Source organism: Leuciscus leuciscus (assembly GCF_965113295.1).
Source record: "Leuciscus leuciscus genome assembly, chromosome: 16".
Classification (NCBI taxonomy): domain Eukaryota; kingdom Metazoa; phylum Chordata; class Actinopteri; order Cypriniformes; family Leuciscidae; genus Leuciscus; species Leuciscus leuciscus.
The window spans coordinates 21,619,500-21,645,405 of NC_138740.1; the positions used below are offsets into that span (position 1 = coordinate 21,619,500).

The 25,906-nt window shown below is 37.2% G+C and overlaps 1 protein-coding gene across 1 annotated transcript; it reads right to left on the reverse strand.

Annotated features, from left to right (window-relative positions):
- Positions 1-1,775: 1,775 nt before the first annotated feature.
- Positions 1,776-25,884, reverse strand: ddx10 (DEAD (Asp-Glu-Ala-Asp) box polypeptide 10). The gene is made up of 18 exons (XM_082141129.1): positions 25,605-25,884; positions 24,978-25,038; positions 24,765-24,895; positions 23,365-23,523; positions 23,144-23,264; positions 21,767-21,956; positions 21,532-21,658; positions 20,407-20,569; positions 20,116-20,200; positions 19,151-19,252; positions 18,397-18,484; positions 18,006-18,094; positions 17,307-17,637; positions 15,784-15,903; positions 15,543-15,707; positions 10,986-11,042; positions 7,471-7,640; positions 1,776-2,101 (listed from the first exon to the last, which is right to left on the reverse strand). The coding sequence occupies exons 1-18, from the start codon at positions 25,791-25,793 to the stop codon at positions 1,906-1,908; spliced, it is 2,544 nt and encodes an 847-aa protein (XP_081997255.1). The 5' UTR covers positions 25,794-25,884; the 3' UTR covers positions 1,776-1,905.
- Between the last annotated feature and the right edge of the window lie 22 nt (positions 25,885-25,906).

Below are 25,906 nucleotides of genomic sequence, written 5' to 3' on the forward strand. Positions count from 1 at the left end.
AACCCAGTCATACACAAACATAATACATCAAGCTGCATGCCTGTCGCATCCACCACAAACACTACGAGTACTGCCTGCCTGCAGTCGTTCGGGAAAGGTGATAAGTGATAAGAATCAAAGAGGGATACACAGAACTGAACTACACAGGGAGTGTCAAAACATTAAACAAGCCCACTGTGAGAAGAGTCACTCCTATCATGTAGTACTTTTTAATGTGATGTATTGGATAGCACAAGTTTGACAAAACAATGACAAAATTCACATTTGGAAGATATATGCCTCCTTCACCACCAACACGGATCAACAATTTTGATTCATTCTGCACTTCAGCTTCTCAGATTTTCTGTCCAATTAAATGCTCTCTAAAATCTTAAACATCTTTTTATTCTTTATAATAAGCATGTACAGAAATACATTATTTCTTAATATTATTGTTGTATAAAAAATGTATTATATTTTATTATATAATAAATTATATTACATATATTATACAAATAAATGATTTTTGAGCTCCTCAATATCCCTCATGATTCTATTAGTATTTTGCAATACGTTTAAAAAAAGGTAAAAATTATAAAAAGTCGACAGCCTCATGTAAGCAAACTCAATCCCTCACTGAGCAATGGCTAACTTTAGATTTTTATTTCCATCCTGTTATTTTCTATCCTGCTAATAATCTTTTCATTATGCTAATAAGTGGTAATTTAAAGGACTGTTCACCCAAAATTTAAATTGTCATAATTTACCCACTCTCAAGTTATTCAAAACCTTTATGAGTTTCTTTCTTCTGTTGAACACAATTTTTCCAGTAACCAAACAGTTGACGGTAGCCTTTGACTTTCTATAGTAGGAAAAAATAAATAAATACAATGTTAGTCAATGGCTTCTGTCAACTGTCTGGTTACCAACATTCTTTAAAATAGCTTTTGTGTTCAACAGAAGAAAGAAACTCAAACAGGAACTATCCCTTTAATAAATTCAATTGTGTGAACTTGCCCAGAGCATATTTCTGAAAGTTTGGAACACTTTTTTTTATAGAAATATGTCCTTAAACTACAACTCAAGTATATTCACTGTGGTACTTTATAACAGGAGTGACTCAGGACACTTATGTCAAACAGCGGCTACATAACAGTGATTGTGGAAAACTAGCTGCCAAATCAGAATGGGCGAATGATTATATCTCCAGAGGATTTTGAGAAGCCATTAACGGATCTAAAAACAGGGTGAATAAGGTCACCATGGCACAATGCAAGGTTATGCTGGTGCTGAACAGAGGCTATTTGTATAGTATAAACCCAATCCAATCTCCCTCTCGACATGAGCCAGCTAAATGCAGACAACCAGACAATTCAGAAAGATAGATTTGTGTTGAATAGGGGACAACAGCCACTAAACCAAAGTTTTCTTAGAGAATCCTCCATTTCCAACAGAAATGAGCGAGAGTAAATCACACATTTAAGTGATGGTTCAATGTGACAGGAAGGCAATATTCAAACCAGAAATAATGAGAGCAGTTTAACAGTAATAGGTTATAGATGACACCTGGGACTTCACAGTGGTTCTCTATCAGGATTGGCATCAGCTGCGCTGCTTTTTTTGCTTCACTGCAAAACAGGAGTTTTTAGGTAATTTGAGGCTGTCTGGCAAGATGCCACATGAGAATTCAATCCCTGTCTTGAGGAGGAGAGGATGTAAAGAAGGGAAGAGGCAGGAAAGGAAATTATAACCTGTACACTCACAATAAATCACAAAGATATGTGTGGCACTGAATATTAAAGTTTCCATCGCAATCAGGAAATTTTTTATTAGTAAAGGGGCATTCTTAATATTCAACATACAATTACAATGAATAAGAAACTCTGAAGGGGAAGATGGGTACAGGAACCTTTTTTTCCAAAGGAACTAGCTGCGACTACCCAATAAATGTAACACAAGCTGCTCGTCTTCGGCCAGCGACAGGCCAGTGTCCAGAGGAGCTGCTGTGGACTCCTTCCTGGGCTTCTTCCTGCCCACCTGTGTCTGCTGTACTTCATCATCATCATCCTCACTGCTGTCGCTGCTGAAACTTCTCTTCCTGCCACCATGGTCTGATGAATCGCTGCGAAGACAAAGATAAAACGGGGTTGATGTAAAGATGTGAAAAACAGAATAGAAGGGAAAGACCGGCTATATATATACAGGGGAGAGTGGGGTAAGATGTGCCAGTGGTGAAAAAAACACACATTCAAATTCAAGTACATTTTCCACATTATGTAAAATGAGTTTTTCCTGAAAGTCTTTGTTATATACACTATTATTCAAAAGTTTGGGGTCAGTAAGATTTTTCAATGTTTTTGAAAGTGTCTTGTGCTCACCATTTTGATCAAAAATACAGTAAAAACAATTTAAAAGAATTTAAAAGACCTGTTTTCTACATTTTTAAAATGTAACTGATTCCTGTGATGGCAAAGTGGAGTTTATTTTTTATTGATTTTGTAGATTAAATTGTTTTTAATTTTCAGCAGCCATTACTTCTTTCTTCCGTGTCACATGGTCCTTCAGAAATCATAAAGGATCATCAGAAATCATCTGATTTTGTGCTCAAGAAACATTTTTATTACCAATGTTATTTAATATAAATTTTTTTATTATGAATGTTAAAAATGGCTGTGCTGCTTAATATGTTTGTGGAAACCACGCTAAATTGGTTCAGGATTCTTTAAAGAATGGAAAGTTCAAAAGAACAGCATTTATTTGAAAAAGAAATATTTTTTAACGTTTTAGATTTCTTTATTGTTTAACAATTGAATGCCTTCCTGATGAATAAAAGTATCAATCTCTTAAGATTTTTTTATTTTTTTTTTATCCTACTGACCCCCAAAAACTTAAAGAAAAAGGTAAAAACTAAAAACTTAAGAACCTACCTTGACATTTTTTTAACAAAATTGTTTCACTACATTAAAATATTCTGAATATCAAAGAATTTCTTTGAAAAAGGGTCCTGAATTATTGAAATGACCATCAAAGAATGTTCATACTTTTAATTAAAAACGCCTTGTTTTAAAAAAAATGCTGCTTTTTGAGAAGTCTAATTTTAATGGCTTTTACCTTCAAGATTCTGTCTTTTAATTTCAGTTTATAGGAGACATTATATTTGCTTTAAATTTTGCTTTACCTCCATCTCCTACTTGCAAACACAAAAGATCCTGTGATGTGCTACTCATACTTGATCTTTTAAGACAGCCTGATGCGCCACATTGTTTGTAAAAGCAATGATTTGAGATGCATCTGGGAGGCGTTAACAATCTAGAGGTAAAGGGCTTTTTCAATGTACCGGCTCACGAGGGTGACCTTGATGGCCAATGCAAAATTCCCAACTTAATTAAATGAGTTAAGGCTAGAATGATGCACTCATGCACATCCAGGGCAACGAATACTATTAAAGTCCTGTCAAGAGACTTTGAGGTGTTAAAAGCAGTCCTCTGGTCTGATTTATAGCAAGAACCAAAAATTCATCTATTTTATAAAGGAAATGTTATTGGACTTTCACTAGAGCTGCACAATAAATTGTTAAAAGCTTTAAAAGTGGGCTAAAAGCTGGCGTGCTAATGCGTGCCAGGGCCAGTCGCATTTCCACTGTCACTTCCGGGGCTTACGTTCAGAGTTTTTTGGCCCGCCGAATAACTTGGTCCAAAGCGATGCAGCTCGGGCTTGAGGAGTGGTTACGAACACAGGCGGAGTTTATCTGAGTCTTGAGACGTCAGTGCCGCAGATGATTTCATATACAAGCTAACACATTTACGTATTTGTGCCCGAGTTATGATCTAGTAGGGATCTCATCTAAAGTTGCTTCTGCACAGCTTTTCTACATAATTAAACTGTGAAGAAACCAGGAAGGACGACAGATCAGCACAGAATTTAATTAAGTTAGAGGGTCTTAAATGGTTCTAACTCAATTACATGAGTTAAGACTTGAATTGTGCACTCATGTATATCCAGGACAACTAATATCATTACAGGCCTGTCCAGAGACTGTGCAGAGACCACCTGGAGGTGGGAAAATCTATTCTCTGGTCTTTAGCAGTCAGGGTTGTATCTAGTACACATCATTAAGCCGTTAAGGGCTTCTGGGTCTTACAGAGTTTTAAATCACAGGCTATGTTGAGCCAGCTCAATGACTCAGGATTAGGGATTTGCAAAACTATGTCTTCAAAACTGACTAGCTAAATAAAGCACCTCTGGTATATATACAAAAAGTGCACTATTGGTTTTTAAATATTTCTATATTCAAACTCTATTTAATAATTATGTAGGAATTTCCATAATTCGTCAACAGTAGATAATTTGCAATCGTCGATCTGTCAATCTCTTTCCAGTTCAACCTATAGCATGAGTTTGGTGCGTGGCTGCTGTTTCAGGCGGAGCCAGAGGGTGTTTAGACAGTGTGGGACCATGGCTGATGCATTACATGGGTAAAGACATTCAACTTCGGTTACAGAAGTGCAAGCCAAATTTTGCTCTGTTTAGACCTTCACAGTAGCCTGGTTAAAACCAGACCATTCTCAGTAGTAACTGTGTTATGGTCTGGCAAAGCTTCATTAATAACTCATTTCCAAAGGGGCGTCACCAACGGATGTCGCTCAAATGCCTCTGGGCGCAATTGGATAGACCTAAAACCAATCAGAGCGATCGGCATCGTGTAAAGCCATATGCTGCGTCCCAATTCGCCTAAGTTACACTACGCCATAAAAGTATACTCTTTTTGTGAAGAAAAGGTATTTACTTTTGAATGTGTAGCAAAAAAGTAGGCAAGCTTTGGGACATACTACTTCGTCATCTTTATCGGACGGATCTGTCGCGTGCATCCTGTCACGTAAACTGCCCTGTCAATCATCTTGTCACAGTTAAAATCCTCTATTAAATCTAATTTCATTTCCTACCGTTTCAGAGAGAAATGTAGTAGCACGTTCATCTGCCAGTGGGTCTTTCATGGAGACTGTCCTCATGTGTTTGCAATTTTAATATAATAATGCATTTAAAAGTTGCTGCGCTTCACCAACGGACGTCGCTCAAATGCCTCTGGGCGCAATTGGATAGACCTAAAACCAATCAGAGCGATCGTCATCGTGTAAAGCCCGCCCCAACGTTTCTGATTGGTGCCGCGATTTCGAGGGATTAGAAATGGGCTTGAATGAGCTCTTTGCCAGACTACTTGCAGAGCAAATCTAAATTTGCCGGAAGTTGTCTGGGTTTTCCCAGGCTACCTTCAAAGATAAAACAGGTCATGAACACATCAAAGCGAACAGGGCATTGCGATACAACGCGCTACAATGGACACTTCAATGTCATACAGCATCACCATGCACCCATTCAGAAAGACAAATGTTCTAGTTTATATTGTTTACTTTGATGCTTCCAGTGCAGACCGCCTCAAACAGTTGTGGCGCATAATGTAAAAAAAAAAGTGCCCGGTGCAGATACGTTGGATGGGTTTATTATAAGCGAGACGCTCGTGTTCGCTCTAGAGAGAGTGTTAGTCTTATGACTTATGACACATAGCAACACAGCTAAAAGGATCCCTAAAATGTTGGACCGTTTATTGAAAGTATACATAAGAGCTGCACCTGCGATGTTTGAGTTGGTGGAGGGTTGATGGACGAAAGGAGTGCAACTAGTGTCGACAAACTACATATGTTACCTTTAAAACCTCTTAAAATGATAGTTAAAACGTTAAATGTAAGATAAAAAAAAATCTAAACAAAAATCATACAAAAATATAATAAAAAATAATAAATAAATAAATAAATAAATAAATAAAAATAATAATAATAATAATAATAATAATAATAATAATAATATATATATATATATATATATATATATATATATATATAAATTTGAAAAATAACTACTATTTATTTTCACGTATCCCAAATGCATAAGATTTTACATTTTATTTTGGGTGAATATCAGTTTAGGAACACTGTATATTCGTTTAATTTTGATTATTCGTGAAGCCCTAGTTGTTGGATCCCCTCCTGTAATTTGTTAACTGCTGTGACAGGATCGAGTCAGTCAGTTAAACTTGAGAATGAATAACTGAGAAGAGAGTCGTAAATGATAGACCAGATCAACTGATTCATTCACAAACATTGATGCTTTTCACATGAACCTTCTACATAAACTGACCAATCATTTATTTCATTGTAACTCAGCATTCATTGAGTTGCACTCTCCCTTTAAGAAATATTCCCAAAGACTTGTACAACATCATGCTATTCTGGATGCAAAGCGCTGGCAGGGGCAGAGGTGAGGCAGGGCCAATAAGATCCCATTAGATTTATGGCAGGGGGGTATCTGTCAAGACAGCAAAGCAGGAAGACAGGAACCGCAACAGGAAAGAGCTCAGGGTTAGTGATGCCTCTGGCTCCAGTCCCGAACAACAGCCTTCGATATGACTGAAGAGAAAGTGGTTGAGTGAGCCAAAGGAAGAGGAAGAGAGAGAGATTTATCAGATTTACAGCGCCGGAGCCTCTCTTGCATTCGGTAAGTGTAGCCATGCAGTAAACACCCCGCACCAAGTCATTAATCAGAGCCACTGCTCCTGTCTATGCCGTATCACCTGCACCGCTACACCAAGAGTGTTTGTGTGTCGGCGAGCGTCCTAATGTGCGTACATGAATGACAGAAAAACAGAGACATAAAGGTGCAGGCCGACAGATGGAAAGATCGACGCCAAAGGAGAACAGAGGACGTGATCAGGCTTTACAAAAGAGACAGAAAAGCGAATGTTAGAAACAAAGGGTGAGAGTGCCAAAAAAATACATAACGTATGGTCCTACCTCTCACTTTAAATCTGGATGTAATTATGCATTTTATAGATTATCTACAGACAACTAAAGGATTAGTGCTTAATGCTGCCATGGGGAAAATGAATCATCATGATTCATTTTCCCCTCCAGAGGGATTCCTCCTCTGAGAGGCAATTCTGCAGCGGACCTCAGTACAAAAAGAACACCGGATCAGCATGCCTGAGCCTAATCGAACGCTACAAACTCAATACAAGCAGAGAGAGCTGAGAAAGCCGAGGCGGTAATTAAGTATCAGAAGAATCAATTCCTCATTTCGGAATAATTACGGCCTCGTGATGTGGTGTCAGACTGATTGGCTTGATTTACCAGTGTAATGGTTTATCCACTAACACAAAGCACTGCGTACCCATCGAAATGCAGTGATGATGGGAAAATATGATATTTGGTTCCACTCTCAAATATAGGGATTCAATTTGAAGCTGTACACAATTAGAAACTTCATATTTTAGAGGATCAATATCAGTTAGGCCATGTCCTGTGCCTTTTTAGTGCTCCTAGCTTTTCACAAAAAACTCAATCGGCTTTCATTGAGATGAATTTCAGAGCTTTAAAATGCAGCACGACCTTTGAAAATGATGAAAGTCATTCATGTTGTTCACAAAAGCTTCATTCTTACCCATCTTCCTTGGAGGAGGACTCAGATTCAGACACTTTGTCTGGGTCAGGAAGGGTGCTGGGATCAAATTCTTCATCAGCACCTGACAGATACGCTACCACCTCTTCATCCTCATCCTCATCCTCGTCCTCATCATCAGGAGGAGCAGCAGCAGCTGCTTTGTTTTTCTCCTGTGTAACAGAGGAAATTTGTAAATTTCATACTGTTTTTTTCAGATTTATACTTATACTCTGTATTTATATTTATTATGTGGTATATTACATGATCTCTTTTGCAATTAATATTTTCTTTCACATTCACACTTTTGGGATTTAGCCTGATTACCCTTGTGATTTCATTTTAGAAATCAGTGCTTAATATAGGTTTAATCAGGGTCAAAACATTTTGTGATCCCAATTGTAGTCAAAAATGCATGTTGCCATTTTGCATTTTTAGCATAAATACTGATGTGCCCTGATGCATGCTGAAGGATAGCCTACTCGCCTATATATATATATATATATATAAAAAAAAAAACATTGTGCAAAAAAAAGAAGAAAAACCCTCATAAAACAGCACACAAGTAAAAAAAATAAAAAATAAAGTGCAAAACTTTTACTTTTAGAGGTACCAACAGCTTGTCACTGGAGCATTACATTAAAGGGACAATTTATCTGCCCCTAAAAGGTGCACGATATCGGCTTTAGAGAGTAGACTACTATGATGGGTACATTTAGAGATAAGTTACAAAGTTGTCCCTTTAAGGGTATTGCCCCAGTGATAAGCTGTTGTACCCCTAAAGGTAGAATTTTTGCACATATTTTCTGAGAGCGTATTCGAGTCCAGCTGAGCAACTGCCTTTGAGATAAAGGGTAATGCCAATGGATAGATCTCTCCATGTTTTCAAGACCTTCTTGTGGCCATAGGGGGTACTTCCCATCCTCTTCAAGGGACACCTCTCCCTAAATATGTCCACTCTTTGATCATTTACAACCAAATAGTGTCCATTTTTCTCAGTGGTAGCGGTGAAGGAATCAATTCCAGCTCTGTCTCTGTTCTTTAAATTTTCCAAGAACCTAACAAATCTGACCCTGTGCCGGCAACAAACAGGTTTATTTTCCCACTGGCCTGCTCCACCTTCAGACTGACTTCTTGTGCCCACAGGCAATCTTCTTAAACCTGGCACGGTGTGTCTGACCCTGTTTTCTGACCTTTTCTTCTTTACTTTAGTTTAGGTAAGACATAGAAAAACGAATAGCTGTGGCCAGACAGAAATTTCTTCCTTTCACAAAACCCCCATAAATCTACACCCACACTGTGTACATTCAAATAAATACAGTACTACGCACATCTAAACAGACCACCTAGATTGGTAGAAACTTTATTTTCTGCGTCAATCTTGTATCGTAAAATGAAGCATACAAATTGAACTGTGGTACTGGTTGGCCACTTCACATGTCAGTTAGATAATGTCTTCCTGTCCAAGTTGGGTGGCACTTGAACTGAATTATCTACAATGTAGACCAGCCTTTTGCCGTCAAAGTTTTGGTTACAGGGGACTGTGTATCTGCGCTTGGACCTGATAAGGGGTCTGTTCAGGTACAGGATACTCAGCATTCAGCAGTGTTTCTGCCTGTGCTCTCATCTAATCATGCTTTGTAAGACCCATTTGAATTCTGCTGACAGACCTGCGCTTTGAACAGACTCGTCTATGTGCACTGAATAACGCCAGAGTATGAGAACAGCCAAAAACAGCTGTTAGTATAAAACTCTCTGGAATAAAGCAAGAACTTCAAACAAAACTAGAGCAGACAAAAAGAAAAGGAAAATTAAAATATACAATAAATAGTATACTACCATTCAATGTCTGAGGTCAAAAAAGAAAGAAAGAAGTGTATACTTTTATTCAGCAAGGATGCAATTGACCAAAAGTGACAGCAAAGATATTTATAATGTAACAAATTATTTCCATTTTAAATAAACTTTTGAACTTCCTATTCATCAAAGAAACCTGAAACAAAATGTATTGTTTCCACAAAAAAAGCAGCAAAACTGTTTTTAATAGTAATAAGAAATGTTACTTGAACATTTTAGAATGATTTCTGAAGGATAATGTGACACTGAAGATTGGAGTAATGGCGAAAATTACTTCCGCTCTTTTCGTTGTGTATGTGGGGTAACGCAGCTCTGTTTCACATTGTTTTGTTTTACATTTGAGTGTGTTGCAAGGTCAAAAAAATATATAACACTGTTCTAGTGGTTTTTGGATATTTAATCTAAAAATCTTACATATTGTGCCTTTAATAAATTATATATTTAACATATATTCAGAAAAAACATTTATTTAAAATTGTAATAATATTTCAAAATATTACAGATTTTGCAGCCCATGGTGAGCAGAAGCATTTAAAAAACATTTAAAAAAAAATTACAGACCACAAACTTTTGAATGGTAGGCTATATATAAGCTGTAAATAGTGGATTCAGGCATTACATTAATGTTACAAAAATAGAATTCTGAATTATAAAAACATTATTTGGATTTATTTAATATTTATTATTTAATACAAGAGGGATTTCTGGTATGCTGGTTAGATAGATGCTGTCAGAAACATTTTAATATCCAATATTGGCTGGAAAATATATTATATAGCCTAAGTCAGTATCAACAAACTAAAAAAAAATAAGCTGACATCGGTATATACTGTGTATCTCTAAAATAAATAATATATTCACTACATACATTTCCATGACGTTTTAAAAAATGTATTTAAAAATGTGCTCTTTCTGAAAAAAAAGAAGAAGATATTTTGGAAAGGTAAAACTGAGCATTTTGAAGAGAAGTTTTCAGTAAACAGATGGTGTGATATTAATGAATATCTCTGTGATGACTGCGACCGATTGAACAACAAGACTCTGAAAGGTCCATCTATTTCCTCAAACGTCTCGAGCTCCAAAAGAAGCGAAACTGACAGGAAATGAAGCAGCACTGCTATCTGTAACAGCGTATGCTGTCAAAAGGGTGATTCAATAGCTCTCTAAATTAATCTGGACTACTCATAACGATGGACAGATCGACCACCAGTCAGGCTGTTAAGTCGAAGGAATGAATGAATGCTAAAAGAGCGCTGAGATTCATTGTTAGGGAGGTGATGAATAGTCTCGAGTTCTTGGACAGTCCGCTGCATTGATCAGATGACAAACGAGAGGAGAGCAGCAGCTGCATTTCCATATGGATGCGCAGAGCTCAATCCCCCAGCGAGGACAGGCAGAGAGAGACGGGACACATGACAGCTGCCAGCCTATGAATTATGGGCTGTCTGTGGGAGGGAAAGGCCAGAGACTGAGGGGCATCTCTCCCCTCTGACTCCCTGTGACACGAATTCCTCATTTCAAATCAGAAACCATTTTATGAGCCTTTGAAATCATCAAAATTGCTTTAAAACCTTAATTCACGTACACAACCAGCACTCATCATTAATATCTAACTGGATGTAACAGCTTTCCGAGATGACTTAGAGATCCGGTTGACATACCTCTTTTTGCTGTTTGTTCGCTTCCCTCCGAGCTGCTTTCTCCTTCAGTCTTTTCTCCTGTTCAAAATAAGAGATAAAAGAAACAGACTTAATAAAAAGCTGCACTATACTCAGATTTGGTCATGGCACAATCTCATAAACATGTCAAACAGCCAGAGGTGGAGATTATTACAAACGACTCAATTTAACTTTAGTGCTCTGCATTTCTTTTGGAGAGAGATTGAAGAGGACTTGATGTTTGTCTTGTGTCACTTTGTAATATGAAGGGTGTCTGGACTGTCAGACACAACTATACACATTACTAGTGAGTCACAGATGTCTGGGATATGGGAAATATTTTGAGGTTGAGGGTTGAATGGAAATCAGAAAGCTGAGTGTGTAATAAAACCAATATCAAGCGCATTTCATTGGCTTTTCATTACTTTTGAAATGTCAAATGAGGCTAAATGTGGAAACGTATCCATCGGTTCACTTGGATACATCATTGAACAAATATCAGTGCCACAGCTTTAAAGTCAGATACAGCGGTAGTTTGCCATTAAATATGTCTAAATGTTTTGGATGAAATATTAAACTAATACTTTTTAAAGACAGATATCATTAGATAGATCACTTTTATCAAAACATTTCAAATAATTTCACTACAGATATTATCATTGTTTGTCATGTTCCTGGGTAAGCTTTTATGGTAAATTGTTTATTTAAATTTTTTTTACAATTAATTACTAGAATTTACCCGTGTACTCAAATTCATTTTCCAACCAGTCAGCCTTTGGTATTTTCTCTTATTTTTACTATGGTATATTTAATTAATAATACAAGTTAAATGATCAAATACATATATAATAATAATAATAATAATAATAATATAGCTGCAAGCAACAATTATCGGGGCCAAGCACAAAAAGGAACAATGTGACGCAAGCAATAAGCAGTTAAAGATGTTTTTAGATTATTTTAATCAAAATAGCGGAAAAATCACAAATATAAATCACTGTAATATGATTGGTGTCAAAAGTTTGGTGTCAATATGCCAAATTGTTACAGCCACAGATTTAGTTTGGCATCATGCCAACAAATTTGATGCATTACTCGAGAACGGATTGGTCTATCGAAAAGCTTTTGATAACTTTTTGCCACCATGGTTTGAAGATAATCTCTCTCCACCTATAGCTAGTGTGTGGTGAGCGCACTGGCGCCGTTGTACTGTGGCTGCCGTCGCATCATCCAAGTGGATGCTGCACACTGGTGGTGGTTGAGGAGAGATCCCCTGATATGATTGTAAAGCGCTTTGGGTGTACAGTAGTACATATGAAAGCGCTATATAAATGTCTCATTCATTCATTCATTCATTCATAATCTGAGCCAATTTTGGTGAAAATCAGATCAACGGTCTAAGAGTTCGAAAAAGTAGAAATTAAAATTGGCGGACAGCAAGTTCGACCAAATATGCTATAATTGGTATCATTGTTCTCGGCATAACCCAATGAATCTATCAAGTTTCATTAAAATAGGCAAAATTACTAAAAAGTTATTAGCATTTTTGGAAATGTCAGAAGTTTTGACCACAAGGTGGCGATGTCTTAAAACGGAGTAAGCTCAGCTTTTTGGTTTATCAAAAAGCTTTTGATAACTTTTTGCCTAATTGGTCTGAAGAGGATCTCATTCGATTTTCATGAAAATCTGAGCAACTGTAAAAACATACGGAGAGCAGCAGCTTTCGTTTCTGCTCTGATAGCCCCAAGAAACTCAGAGTGTGTGTTAGAATCAGGAATGATGAGAGAACATGCTTGGTGCTTGGGTCTTCAGCCGACAAATCCCGTCTGGCTAGCGCACTTCCCATTTATGTATTAAATCAGTAGGTGGAGAGTGGGCGGTCTTTTGTGGCTGTGTGAACGCATTTGACCTCATGAGCGTTTACACCAAGACAGCAATCTGGTCTAATGCGTTTTCAACTACCTCTGAAAGTGGTCAAAAGTGGACAAGCTCAAAACGTTTTAGACCCTGTTTACACCTGTATTTAGTGTCTTCCACTTGTGATCCAATCGACCAAAAAGCCTTAATATCAGTTGTAAACAGGTTCTAAGATATGCCATTAATATATATAAAAAAAGAAATACTTAATAAAGTTTAAGCATGAGCTTGATCAGAGCATACCTGAGAAAGCCATAAATAGTTCACTCAATAAATAGGTTAACATCCACCCACAGATCCACAAGGACACTGTGGTACTTTTTCATTAAAAAAAGGCAGAAATTTGATTAAAAAAAATATCTTAGGTCTAAAGCCTAAGCCTACCCTTAAAGTTAGACAAAATTAGACTACCCTTAGAGTTGCTGACACATCACATATGCAGCAAAACCCATTAGCGGTTTTAAAGGGACAGGAAAAAGTCTAGGCGTTATGTTAGTCTCTGAATCTCAGTTACAAATGCTATTCTGCTTGAGTAATAAAGACTCCATGAGAGAATATGAAAAAAAAAAAGCACCAGCGTGTCTGATTAATGAGCATGTGCACGTATCTGATGGATTACTGGGTAGCTGCCTCTCAAAGTCTATGACAGCACTATGACTAAATCAATTAGAATGATTGGGCTTTTCACAGGAACGTTCACAGACACACGAAAATGTCTTCTGCGTTCTGCCTCGTATCTTTCACAGAAAAACAGAGTTTTTACTGTATTCCAGTCTTCATGTCAGCATTGACAGCACTGGCAGGAGAAATTGGCAGGAGAGACTGGCACCAACATGTTTTTATTTTAGTTTTTGCTTGGCTGAGAAGTGAAAGACATAAAAATGTACTATCCTGGGTTAACATGAACAAAACATCTCTTTTAAAATATTCTGATATTTTAATATTCATGGCCAATTAAAGTCAGTGTAAAATGAGTTTGCAACTCTTTTTAATAACACAATTCCGAAATAGTATATTTGATGAGACAAAATTTGTAAAAAAAACAATTTATTTTATCTATTGGCAATACAACCTGACCAGATATTATAACATTGGCTAAATAGCTGTTTGGCTACTGGGGAACATTGTTGTATCAGAGATTATGCAAAACAATGTTTTATTCATTGAAATGACGTGGCAAATTTGTTAGGCTTGCTGTGGTAGTCAGTTACAGTACATCAGATTTAACTTATCACGTGAAGATGGTAAGTAGGGAGGATTTGGTGCGCAACAAATCCTGAGTGTAATTGACAAATATCTTACCTTGTAAAATATTATAAAACCCTATACAAAGTAAGCGTGATCAAGTATTCGAAGTGAAAGCGAATAGCAAGTGTGCATTCAAAAGCGATTTCAATACCCGCATATTGATAGCGGTTCCCTGATGCCTGCAAATTAATTACCCATATAATTGCGAGAAAACGTGAAGCACTGAAATATATTTTTCTTTCTATTTCATTTCCATCACCAGTACCTTTAGGAGCTCCATAGAATGCATTATTTCCTTTCCGAACACAGTATTCGGCTTCAGGCTCATCCTCATTTCACACTGACTTTAATATTTGTTTTTTCAATGGATGATTATTTTGGTTAAACAGAGCCAGATGGCCTAGTGCGGAGATTGCAGGAACTTTTTTGTCAGTCAAAGCTCTTGAACATAAAATATAACCAAAATATTTACTTGAAGTACCCCCTGAGATTTGAAGTTAATATTTGTGTAATTTAACAACACATTTGCATATGCACAGTTCTCTGATTTAGGTTAATGGTTAAATGACATGCAGGTAAACAAATAAAAAAAATGTATTAAGTGTTTATTTATTTATTTATTTACTTATACTAAATAATAATTTATTATACTAAATTTACTTCCTCAAAATTAATAAATATGTAATCTTTTAGAAAACTTTTAATTTTGATTGATTTTATTTGAAAATATTTATTTAACAATTGAAATGTTTATGATTTAATTAATTATTTGTTTTTATTTCATTATTATTTTAGGACACTAACTTTAGGCTATAACTGTAATGGAATTACAGTCCTCAGATGAGCCAGCCCTCATCTGTGTCCAGTTATAGAAATAGATCCCATTATTTTTGTGCTTTCTCATTGAGCAACACACTCCCAGCGATCGATTCCAAAAAAAAACCTAATAAACTGAAAACTGCATCAGACATAAACCAGGGATGTGCTTCACCAAACTTGACTCTTAACAAGAAAACGCTCTCCACTGGAATGTTGCAAATAGTGTAATTTTGCCAGAGAGAAATCCTTTAAAAGCTTGTCCAATACTCAGAACTACAGTAATAAGTCAGAGGCCCAATCTCGAGCACTGATGCCTGGAGCTTGAAGCCACTCTGCCTGCACAGGTATCTCAGTTATTTTCGATCTGCCTGAACCTGTGAGAGCACCAGCCACAGGGCCAGAGTCTCTTTTCGATTGCCCATTGCCCTCAGCTCCTTCAATATTACTTTAATCTGAACACCTGGAGCTGAACACAATGAATTAAAGGCCTCTCTGAATCATTTTATTGAAGGAGGAGCCACATGGACTTGGCATGAACCAGGAGGATGGAAAATATGATGGTACAGTTGATCTCACCCTGTGTTTCTCCTGGATTTTACGGCGGTACTCGATCTTGTCAAACTCCTGGTCTTCTCTGCGGAGTCGCTCTTTGGCTGCTTCCACGTTAATGCCAGATATCTCTTCGTCCTCCTCTTCATCTGGTACCATGGTCCTTTGCAGCGGAGGCCACTGCTGCACCTCCTGCACACATATATCACAGTTCATTTACACTGTGTTTCATGACTCTCACTCACATAGGAGTTCTGATAATACAAACCTTTCCCTCCTCAGTGAAGATCTTCTTAGTGTTGACCTTTAAGTTTCTTTTATGTATTTTCTTTGCATCTTTGAATTTGGACTCCCTTTGTCTGTTATTCTTGGAATTATCATCTGAGCCCTAAAGAAAGAAAAAACATGTTTTACATAACCATTAGTAATCATAAAAGCTGTCTTTTCAAACTCCCTGCAGCCAAGATTAAACCTACTGAAAACGAGAATTCATAAAGGATCTCCGAAAGCAGTTCATTCAATCAGGGCATTGACACCCAACACCACTCCACAGACACTATCACTTTCTCCTTTGCATTCATTAAAGTTGAGTGCTGATGAGATGTGAAAAGGTTCAGATCTTGAAGAAAACCACTTTCCACTTAACTCCTCAGAAAACTCAAAAAAGGGACTTGCTCATTTGCATTTCTGCATAAACCGTAACAGCCTTTAGCATGGTCACATCATTTTGAAAAAGACTATAGACGCAATAGTATATCTATAAAAATTAAAATAAAATCATTTACATGGTTCTGACTAATCAATATATATTGACAATTGAAAAAAAGCTACCAAAAGATGATCATTCAAAGACATTCGATTATTGTGAAAGGAGTAAATTGAATAGATATAAAGTGTCTTTAGAACTGTAAATATTGTTTTATGTCAATATTTCAATCTATTTTATTATTAAATATTATGCAGTTTATATTTTTTAGGGCATGATAAAATCTATCGTGTGTGTATATATGTGTGTGTGTGTATATATATATATATATATATATAGTTGTCACACTACCGTTCAAACATTTGGGGTCAGTACGGTTTTTCATGTAAGATGTTTAAGTCTGTTATGCTCGCCTAGGCTGCACTTCTTTAAATACAAATGAAGTAAAAACAATTCTGTGAAATATACTGTACTGCAGTATTTGATTGTGAAGCCTAAAGAAAAATCAGGCAATTTCAACATGACTCACAGGTCCGCGTCTCTCATAAACTTGCCAGGTCTGCACAGGAGTCATGCTGTGTCTCGGAGGCATATTGAGAGAAGTGTTACATAATTTAGCATGTCCTGATATCTGCAGACCTACTGAAACAACAAGCTCTGAACGCAAAGTGCACAGAACTTGAATAGAAGCCCTCCTGAATCACAATTCTCACACATCTCAATTCTTTTCCTCTTTTAGAGTCAAGGACTCTTTAAAATGTGCAGGTTTACAGCTGAAGTGTATCATTTGTGATTTGGTATGATGCATACAGGAACATCCTGTTAAGATATAATAATGTATTTAGATTTTTCTGCATGGAAAAATGACTATTACTCTATTACATGGCCAAAAGTATGTGGACATTTCCTTCTAAGCAATAGTTTTAGCTATTTCCGTCACAATTATTACTAACAGGTGCATAAAATGAAGCATACGGTCATGACATTTATTTTGAAATGGGACCCTTTACTGCTGCCAGTGGGCACAAAGCGCAGACCATCAGAAATGTGGAATAACTAATGACACCAGATGTGTGTTTATTTACCTCATCGTCTTGGCTTTCTTCATTGGTATTGAACACGTCTTTACGCTTGACAGTCAGCAGGTCCAGATCGTCGTCGTCCTCTTCATTAAAGCCACATAGCAGAGCTGCAGGCTTTAATGTCTCCTCCTCTTCATCCTCCTCCTCTTCTTCTTCCTCAGACTGTGAGGACTGAGACTCAGCTTGTTGTCCTTCGAGTTTGGCTTTGAAGCTCTGCAGCTCATCTTCAGACTCGTGTCCTGCAGCACCGCTGTCGTCCTGCGCCGCTCCGCTCTTTTGCTGCTGGGGCTTACTGAGGAACCGGACCCGTGGTGCCACCGCCAAACCCAATGACCTGACAGTGATGAGATCACACAAAAATGAAATTGAACGATCAAAATGCCTCTTTTTTGTTTTTTTTATGAGAACCAAACTTTTTTAAACTCTTTTATTTTTTAAAGACAGTTTAAAAAAAAAAACCAAGACAGTTTTGGCCAAAAAAACCAACCAAAAAGTTAATCATTTTTTTGTATTTTTTTAGACTTTTACGAATGAAAAGTCTCTTTTCAAAGCAGATGGTGGTTTCTTTTAGGAGGATTTAATTGCATAACAGTGACACATCGCTTTAAAGTACTCATGCGTTTGTTCGAAGTGGACACACGCGCAAACACATTTACACAGAAGACAGCTGGTACTAGGCATTACTTCACAGCATCCACTCACATGGCATATTCTGGGAGTTTGAGCTGGAAAACATCAAAGACATCCTTGTTCTTCATCAGATAGACTGAGCGGAGGTAGGACACAAAACACTGCAGATGAGAGGAGGGGAAAAAATAGAAGAGGTATTATGGACGATAAAATCTGAAAACTTATCCCTGATAAACACATTAGTGAGAGTGCACAAGCAGGCGTTTCATGGCAGCAATTTGCCCGATTACATTTCACGCTGCTCATCTCTCTATAATAAGCCTCACAAAGCTCCCGAGCGTGAGGCAGACAATCAGATTATCCTAAAAGCATGGCTCTGCTCTACAGTATAACATCAACCTTCAGTGTTCGAGACGAGGTGTGACAGACTGCACAGGAAGACAGGTCTCCTCTTTGACCTTACCCTCTGCGCCCGCTCCTTCTGGTCCATCTCCTGCGCCAGGAAGGCTTCCAGCTTCTGCTGAACTGACACCAACTTCTCTGGGTTCACTCTGAGAACGAATTAAAACAAACGATTAAGTAAATGGCCTTGTTTACACCTGGTATTACAATCTGTGGTCAAGGCAGGTATATATATATATATATATATATATATATATATATATATATATATATATATATATATATATGTATGTATGTATGTATGTATGTATGTATGTATGTATGTATATATATATATATATATATATATATATATATATATATATAAAATAAAAAAAACATACAAATAATAAATATTTTATATTCTTGTATTATTTTATGTTATTTTTATTATATTTTATATAGTGTCTGATAATGAAATATATGTAAATGAATAAAGGTAGATCATGTAAAGCACAAAAATTGACATCTCAGATACTCAACTACAGTAACAATGACTAATAGCAAACATAAAATCAGGCCGGTGGAGAGTTTCATTCTCTCAGCAGATATCACTGATCATAATGATCACATGAATTAAGCTGCCATCTTTTGCTCCCAGCATGCACATGACTTCCTCCATTCTTCACAAAGACCACGCATTCAGTCTCTGCATAATACTGATGAACCAGCATCCAGAGAAGAAACAGGCCACATTTCACATACAAAACTAAACATTTCCAAAGCCCATCTTATTTTCACTGTGCAATCACACACGAAAGAAGAGATGCACTCACTGGATTTTGTTAATGGGAACTTTTTTCTCTTGAAGCTGTACAATCATGCCTTTTTCCTCCGAGGGCAACAGGATCAGAAGCGCCTCACCTTCCTCCTTATACCTACAGAGAAAAAGACAGTTAAAAGGAATAATTGCACTCAAAACATGTCCTCTTTTCTTTGACACAGAAAACAGATATTAAGCATTCAGGTTTGAAACGGCATGAGTAAATGATGTGAGATTTTTTTTTTTTAGGTGCACTATCCCTTTAAGGTCCCACTGGGTGGTCTGCTGCATTACAGGCCTCTCACACAAAGGTGTCTTTTTTTAAACACTCAGCTCTATGAGTGCTCGTGTTAAAGCTTTCTGCTGAGGGTGGTGATCTATGAAGGGGAGTTACTGAGGATATTGATTCCACACTGAAAAGACAAGTATAGCACAAAGAAAATAGACAGGATGGCAGGTGTGTGCTGTCTCGCTCTAAGCGTTGAGAAACTTGACATGTTTCTGTAGCGAGACTGTAGAGCCTAATACTTGCCCTCAAGGTGAAACTAACAAGTCAAACCAGAGTCTAAAAATGGAACTCAATAGTTGGGCTGGCATTAATCCATCATGGGCAGTGTCAATAATCTGTACAGTGGTTGAATATGAATTGACTTGTATGTAACAAGATATCAGTGCAAATGTCAGAAAACCTACTGTTTATTTGAGGAATATATAAAACATGCTAGTGTGTTTGTAAGAGCACATATAAAAGGACCTATAAATGTCATTTAAAACATTTGAAGAGCAGAATTCAAATTTCAACACTGTTTCCATATGTATTGAGAATATGGAAGTGATGAGGAACAGATCAAATCTGCCATCTAGTGTTACAGCTAAAACACAGTGCAAATGCAGATTCCTTAAGATTTTTACAATGAGGTTTCAAAATGCAAGTGAGTACAGACTAAAACAGTTTATAATACAGTGCATCAGGGTTACCTGGCAGCTCTGCCAACTCTGTGAATGTATGTGTTTGCATCTTCAGGACAGTCAAACTGCAGCACCCAGTTCACAGCTGGGAAGTCTAGGACCAAAAACAAAATTTTTCAAATTTGGATGTCAATCAAACTGAATTCTTTGTAGGACATGCAGATTAATTAATACAATTTTAAACAGATATTCAAAAACATTTGCTGAGATTTGTAGTCAATTAACACAATAAATTGACAGCACTAATTTCAGTCATGTAAACCAATATGGGCAGATGTCCACAGAACAAATTTCTATTACCAAGTCCTCTGGCAGCGATATCTGTGGCAAATAGGACTGCAGAAGTCTTGCGGACAAAGTCATTGTAAACCTCCACCCTCTTCATCTGCTGCTGTTTCCCATGCAAAGCAAGTACGGAGATACCAGGACGTAACCGGCAGAAGACCCGGAACAGATACTGCACCTGAACATAAGGAGAAAAAACAATACATCTCAAAAGAATTACACTACTACTAACAGAGATAAATAATTACATTACATAACAGAAATACACTACTAGTATTCATTATGACCATCCTGAAAATAGATTTGGTATTAACCGGTTTAAAAGGAATATAAGTTATAACAGCACACACAATAATTCAACAATGTAACTGAAACACCTGGATTTAGACCATAATATTTTATTAGTATGGTGTAGGGCCTCTTTTTGCAGCCAATACAGCATCAATTCAGCTTGGGAAAAGACAGATACAAGTCCTTCACAGTGGCCAGACAGATTTTGAGCCATTCCTCTTCCAGAACAGCAGAACAGGTCAATATGTGATACTTGTGGAGGAAAACTTTTTTTTGACTCGCTCCTCTAAAATACCCCAAAGTGACTATTTAGATCTGGTGACTGAGCAGGCCATGGGAGATGTTCAACTTTCATGTTCATCAAACCATTCTATCACAAGTCTTGCTGTGTGTATCAGTGCATTATCATGCTGTTACACAGCACCCCCTTCAGGGTACAATGTTTGAATGGTTCTGTAGCCCTTGGCCATCAAGTATAGTAGGGAATGCAATGATATTGCAGCCCAAACCATCACTGATCCACTGCTTCACTCTGGGCAGCAACAGTCCAGGTGTTAACCTCTTCAGGGCTTCTCCACACCGTAACTCCCACGGATGTGAGAAAGACAGTGGTTTTATTGTATTTTTTTATCAAATAAATACAGCCTTGGTGGGTATAATTGCCTTCTTTCAAAAACATTTAAAACATCTAACCAATCCCTAAACTTTTGAACAGTAGTGCAAGTTATTTTTTAAATTGTATTAAATTTAAACAAATTCAAAAATACAATATTATAACAAATTTACCATGTATTCTCTGAGAACATACACAGTGATGTACTACAGAACAGAAATAGTTTGAGCTCTTACCTCTTTGCAACAGGCAAAGAAGACTATGATCTTCTTCTGAAGGTGACTCCTCAAAAATGAGAAGAGCATGTTGATTTTCTGGTGCAGCTCACACACCACATAGTTCTGTTCCAGAGTTGCAGGAGTACTGCAGAGAAGATAAGTGTACAAGATCTGTATGCCCATGATGTCAAAAAGCCACTGACATTAAGAGCAAGCTGACTGACTCAAATTACTATAAAAATCACGATCTTACCTGAACTTGGCCTGCTCATGGACCCACACATACTCTGGGTCCTTCAGGCTCAGTCTGGCCAGATCTTTGACAGACCTGGTCTGAGTGGCGGAGAAGAGAAGGGTCTGTCGTGTTTTCGGGAGGTTTTCAACAATGGCATTGAGTGTGTCAGCGAAACCCATGTCTAGAATCCTGTCGGCTTCATCAAGTACTGCCGTGGAAGAGGATGCATGTCATGTTATTGAAAATAATGGGATGAAAATGAGACCTGCACACATATACACCAGTTGAAAAGTTTGGGGTCAGAATTGATCGAAAGTGACAGCAAAGACTTTTACATTGATATATATAAGACTTCTATTTGCTGTTCTTTTGAACTCTGTATTAGTCAAAGATCATGGAAAAATGCATCAAAATTTCCAAAACAATATTAAGCAGCACAACTGTTTTCAACATTAATATGAAATTTTTCTTGAGCACAAAATCAGCATATTAGAATGATTTCAGAAGCACAATCATGTGAGTGTTTTTTAAAAATCGTATCAACCCCAAACGTTTGAACAGAAGTGTAGTCACAGCTAGTGATGCTCCGATTGATCGGCCGCCGATCATGATCGGCCGATATTGGCAAAAAATAGCTTGATCGGCAACCCCCAAAAGCGCCGATCAAAAAAGCCGATCACGTGACGTAAATAACTGGCGCAACTTTTCCGCATGCGCGGCAACACAACAGCAGAGCAGAGCTTGCTTAACAGTGGCAAAATGAGTTCTCCTATGACGGCAATTCAATGGCAATTTTATAATTATTTAAGCCCCTGATGCTGGCGCGCGCGGTAAATGACATTCGCGAGAGGATAACAGATCTACGTGCGAGGAAACGGGAACTCGCGAGCTCATTCAAACCCTGCGCGGGCGCATGACATCTCTGCCCTCGCGCGCTCACATGATCATTCCCCACACTCTCGCGCTTGATCTCCTCTCGCCTGCTGATTTTGCTCGCTCGAACACTTTTATTTTTGGCAGTCGAGGGGCGGGACTTACTGTTTTAATAACCTCAAATGTCATTGTCATTATTTTATTTTTTGGATCTGATGTAGTTAGTTCCTCAACTACATCCATTGTAGTCTGCCTGACCCCTCTTTGTTTTGAAAAATTATACTGTGCCTTATTTGGAAAAGGTGGCCTACAGTAGCCTTATGTTATCTTGTTTTCTAACTACAATTAAATAAATATTGGTGGTTCTTCAAGATTTTCTTGACTCTATCATATTTCCATTCTGTGATCGGCAGTGATCGGCAATCGGCAGATCATGATTTTGGTGATCGGTAATCGGTGATCGGCCCCAAAAATGCTGATCGGAGCATCACTAGTCACAGCACTATCTAAACATCATCTTACCAAGCATGTGTAGATTTGAAGCATGAAAGGTGGACGTCTCGTCCATGTGCTGCAGCAGACGTCCTGGGGTGCAGATAATGATATTTGTGCGATGGATCTTCTCTGATTCACCTTTCAGATCCTGCAGTCATCGACAAATAATGATCAATTATTACACAATAAAAAAACTAGACACAAACATGCAAGAACCACACCAAACACTAAAAACTAGCGAGGCACACCTTTCCACCAATTATAAGGCCAGCAGAAAATTCATGGTTCTTGCCGATCTTCCTCAACACCTCAAAGGTCTGATAGGCCAGCTCTCGGGTGGGAGAGATGATGAGAGCGCCGAGGCCGTCATCCGCAGTCCACTGTTCACGATACAGGCACTCCAAAACCTGGAGACAGTATTAAGAGAGGCTTCCAAATTAGGTTTGAATTCTGAGTAACCCTGCAGAATGAAAAGTCTATCATCTATTACTCATCCTCATGGTTCTCTAAAATGTTCATTACATATTATTTACATAAATATAACATGTTTATTATTATTATATTATAAATATTACACTACCGGTCAAAAGTTTGGAATAATTATGTTTTTAGAATGTTTATGAAAGAAGTCTCTTATACCCACCAAGGCCGCATTTATTTGATGAAAAATACAGTAAAAACACTAATATTGCCAAAAATGATTACAACTGCAATATATTTTAAAACGTAATTTATTCCTGTGGTACAAAAGTAGAATTTTCAGCATCATTACTCCAGTCTTTAGTGTCACATGATCCTTCAAAAATCATTATTATATGCAGATTTGGTGCTTAAGAAACATTTCTTATTTTTATCAATGTTAAAAACAGCTGTGCTGCTTAATTTTTTTTGTGGAAACCAGGATACACTACCATTCAAAAGATTGGAGTAGGTATAAAAAAAAAAAAAAAAATCTTATTCATCAAGGACAAATTAAATTGACCAAAAATGAAAATTATTATAAATAAATACTTTTCTTTTGAACGTTCTAAACTGTTCAAAATAGACAATATTAAGAACCATTATTAATAACTGAGCATCAAATCAGCATATTATAATGATTTCTGAAGGATCAAGTGACACTGAAGACTGGAGTAATGATGCTGAAAATTCAGCTTTGCCATCACAGAAATAAAATATTTTTTTCTGTATTTTTGTTCAAATAAAAGCACAAGATAATTATTTGAAAAATATTTCAAAATTAAAAAATTATTATTCCAAGCTATTGACCGGTAGTGTACATATTTCAACAAAAATAATCTAAATCTAAAATAACATAAATATTAATATAAACAAATTACCTTTTTAATATATTTTTAAAAATGAATTTTAACATTTTATACAATCGTGTCCATATTAACACACCTATTTATCTTCTTGAAAGAATACTGGGTTGCGCTATTTAACAGCACATGTACTTCCCTAAGAAAATATTGGGTTAAGGTTAGGTTTATGCGTAGGTTCAGGGTTAGTACCTAGTAATTAATCAGTTATTGCAATTACTGTAATAAGTACATATGCACATGGGGAACAGGACTCTAAAATAAAGAGCTACCGAATAATGTTACCACGTTAAAACTACAACAAACCTCAGAGGTGTATTGCTTACCGGGATGAGGAAGGCCAAAGTCTTTCCAGAGCCTGTCTTTGCAGCACCAAGAACATCTTTGCCTCGCAAAGCAAAGCTAATAGTCTGCCTCTGAATCTCTGTGGGCTGCCTGTACTGAGCCACAAGAAGACCTAATGACATGATCAAGATCATTATTAGGGTCAATTAGACATAAGTGAATATATAAGCATGCAAATAAACAAGATTGCTCACCTTTCAGAGTCTTTTTTGAGAGTGGAAAATCAGAGAACTTAACAGCCTCTTTGGCATTGATCTAGGAAAACAGTTACTCATGTTAAAACCTTCACAAGAAAATCAAGTGCCATGTTTTAAGATGGATTGGATGTATGGACCTCAGAAAATATCACTGATGCATCAGATGTAGCATATAAAATGCAAGATGCAGACCACTGAAACACGTCTTAACACTTAACATGCTTAATCAAATCAATCCAAATCCTTGATACGTAAACATTTATAACAGTTAGGCTATGTATGTGGCCTGTTCTGTCCCAGGACCAGTGACCACGGAAAAAATATGTTTACGTGAGCTGAAAGGATGCCTGACCACTGACCAGATACAACTATCAGCAACACTTGTCCCACAATATCCTTCGGACTAGTAAGATCTGTGCTTGTCAAGAGACAAGTATTTAAGATAACTATAAGATAAGAGATAACTATTTAAGAGAATAGTTCGGTTTACACTGTGACTGATCTGTCTGTCAAGCCAGATGTCACAACAGCTGCACAACAGGTAAATAAACACGTGGCAGCCCCTAGAAACATGCGATAGACATCAGACATGCTTCATAATATCAGCAGATTCATATATCTTACCTCCGAGTATTTTTTCACCAGTCTCTGTATATTTTCTCTCTCCACCTCCCAGTCGCGTTTCTTCCTAGTGGTCTGTTGAGCTCGTTTGACTCTGGTTTTCGTTTTATCGTACTTCTTTTTCCATTTCTCAAAATTCTTTACAGGGTCATCGGTTACCTTTTTCTTCTCTTTGTTATTTTTCTCACGCATTTTTACTCTATTTCGTAGACTAGGTAGTGTGTGACCGACTTAACAACACGTGAATGTTTACTTCGCGAGATGTTTTGCTCGCAGTGAGCGTTGCTGATTAAGCGAGTCAGCGC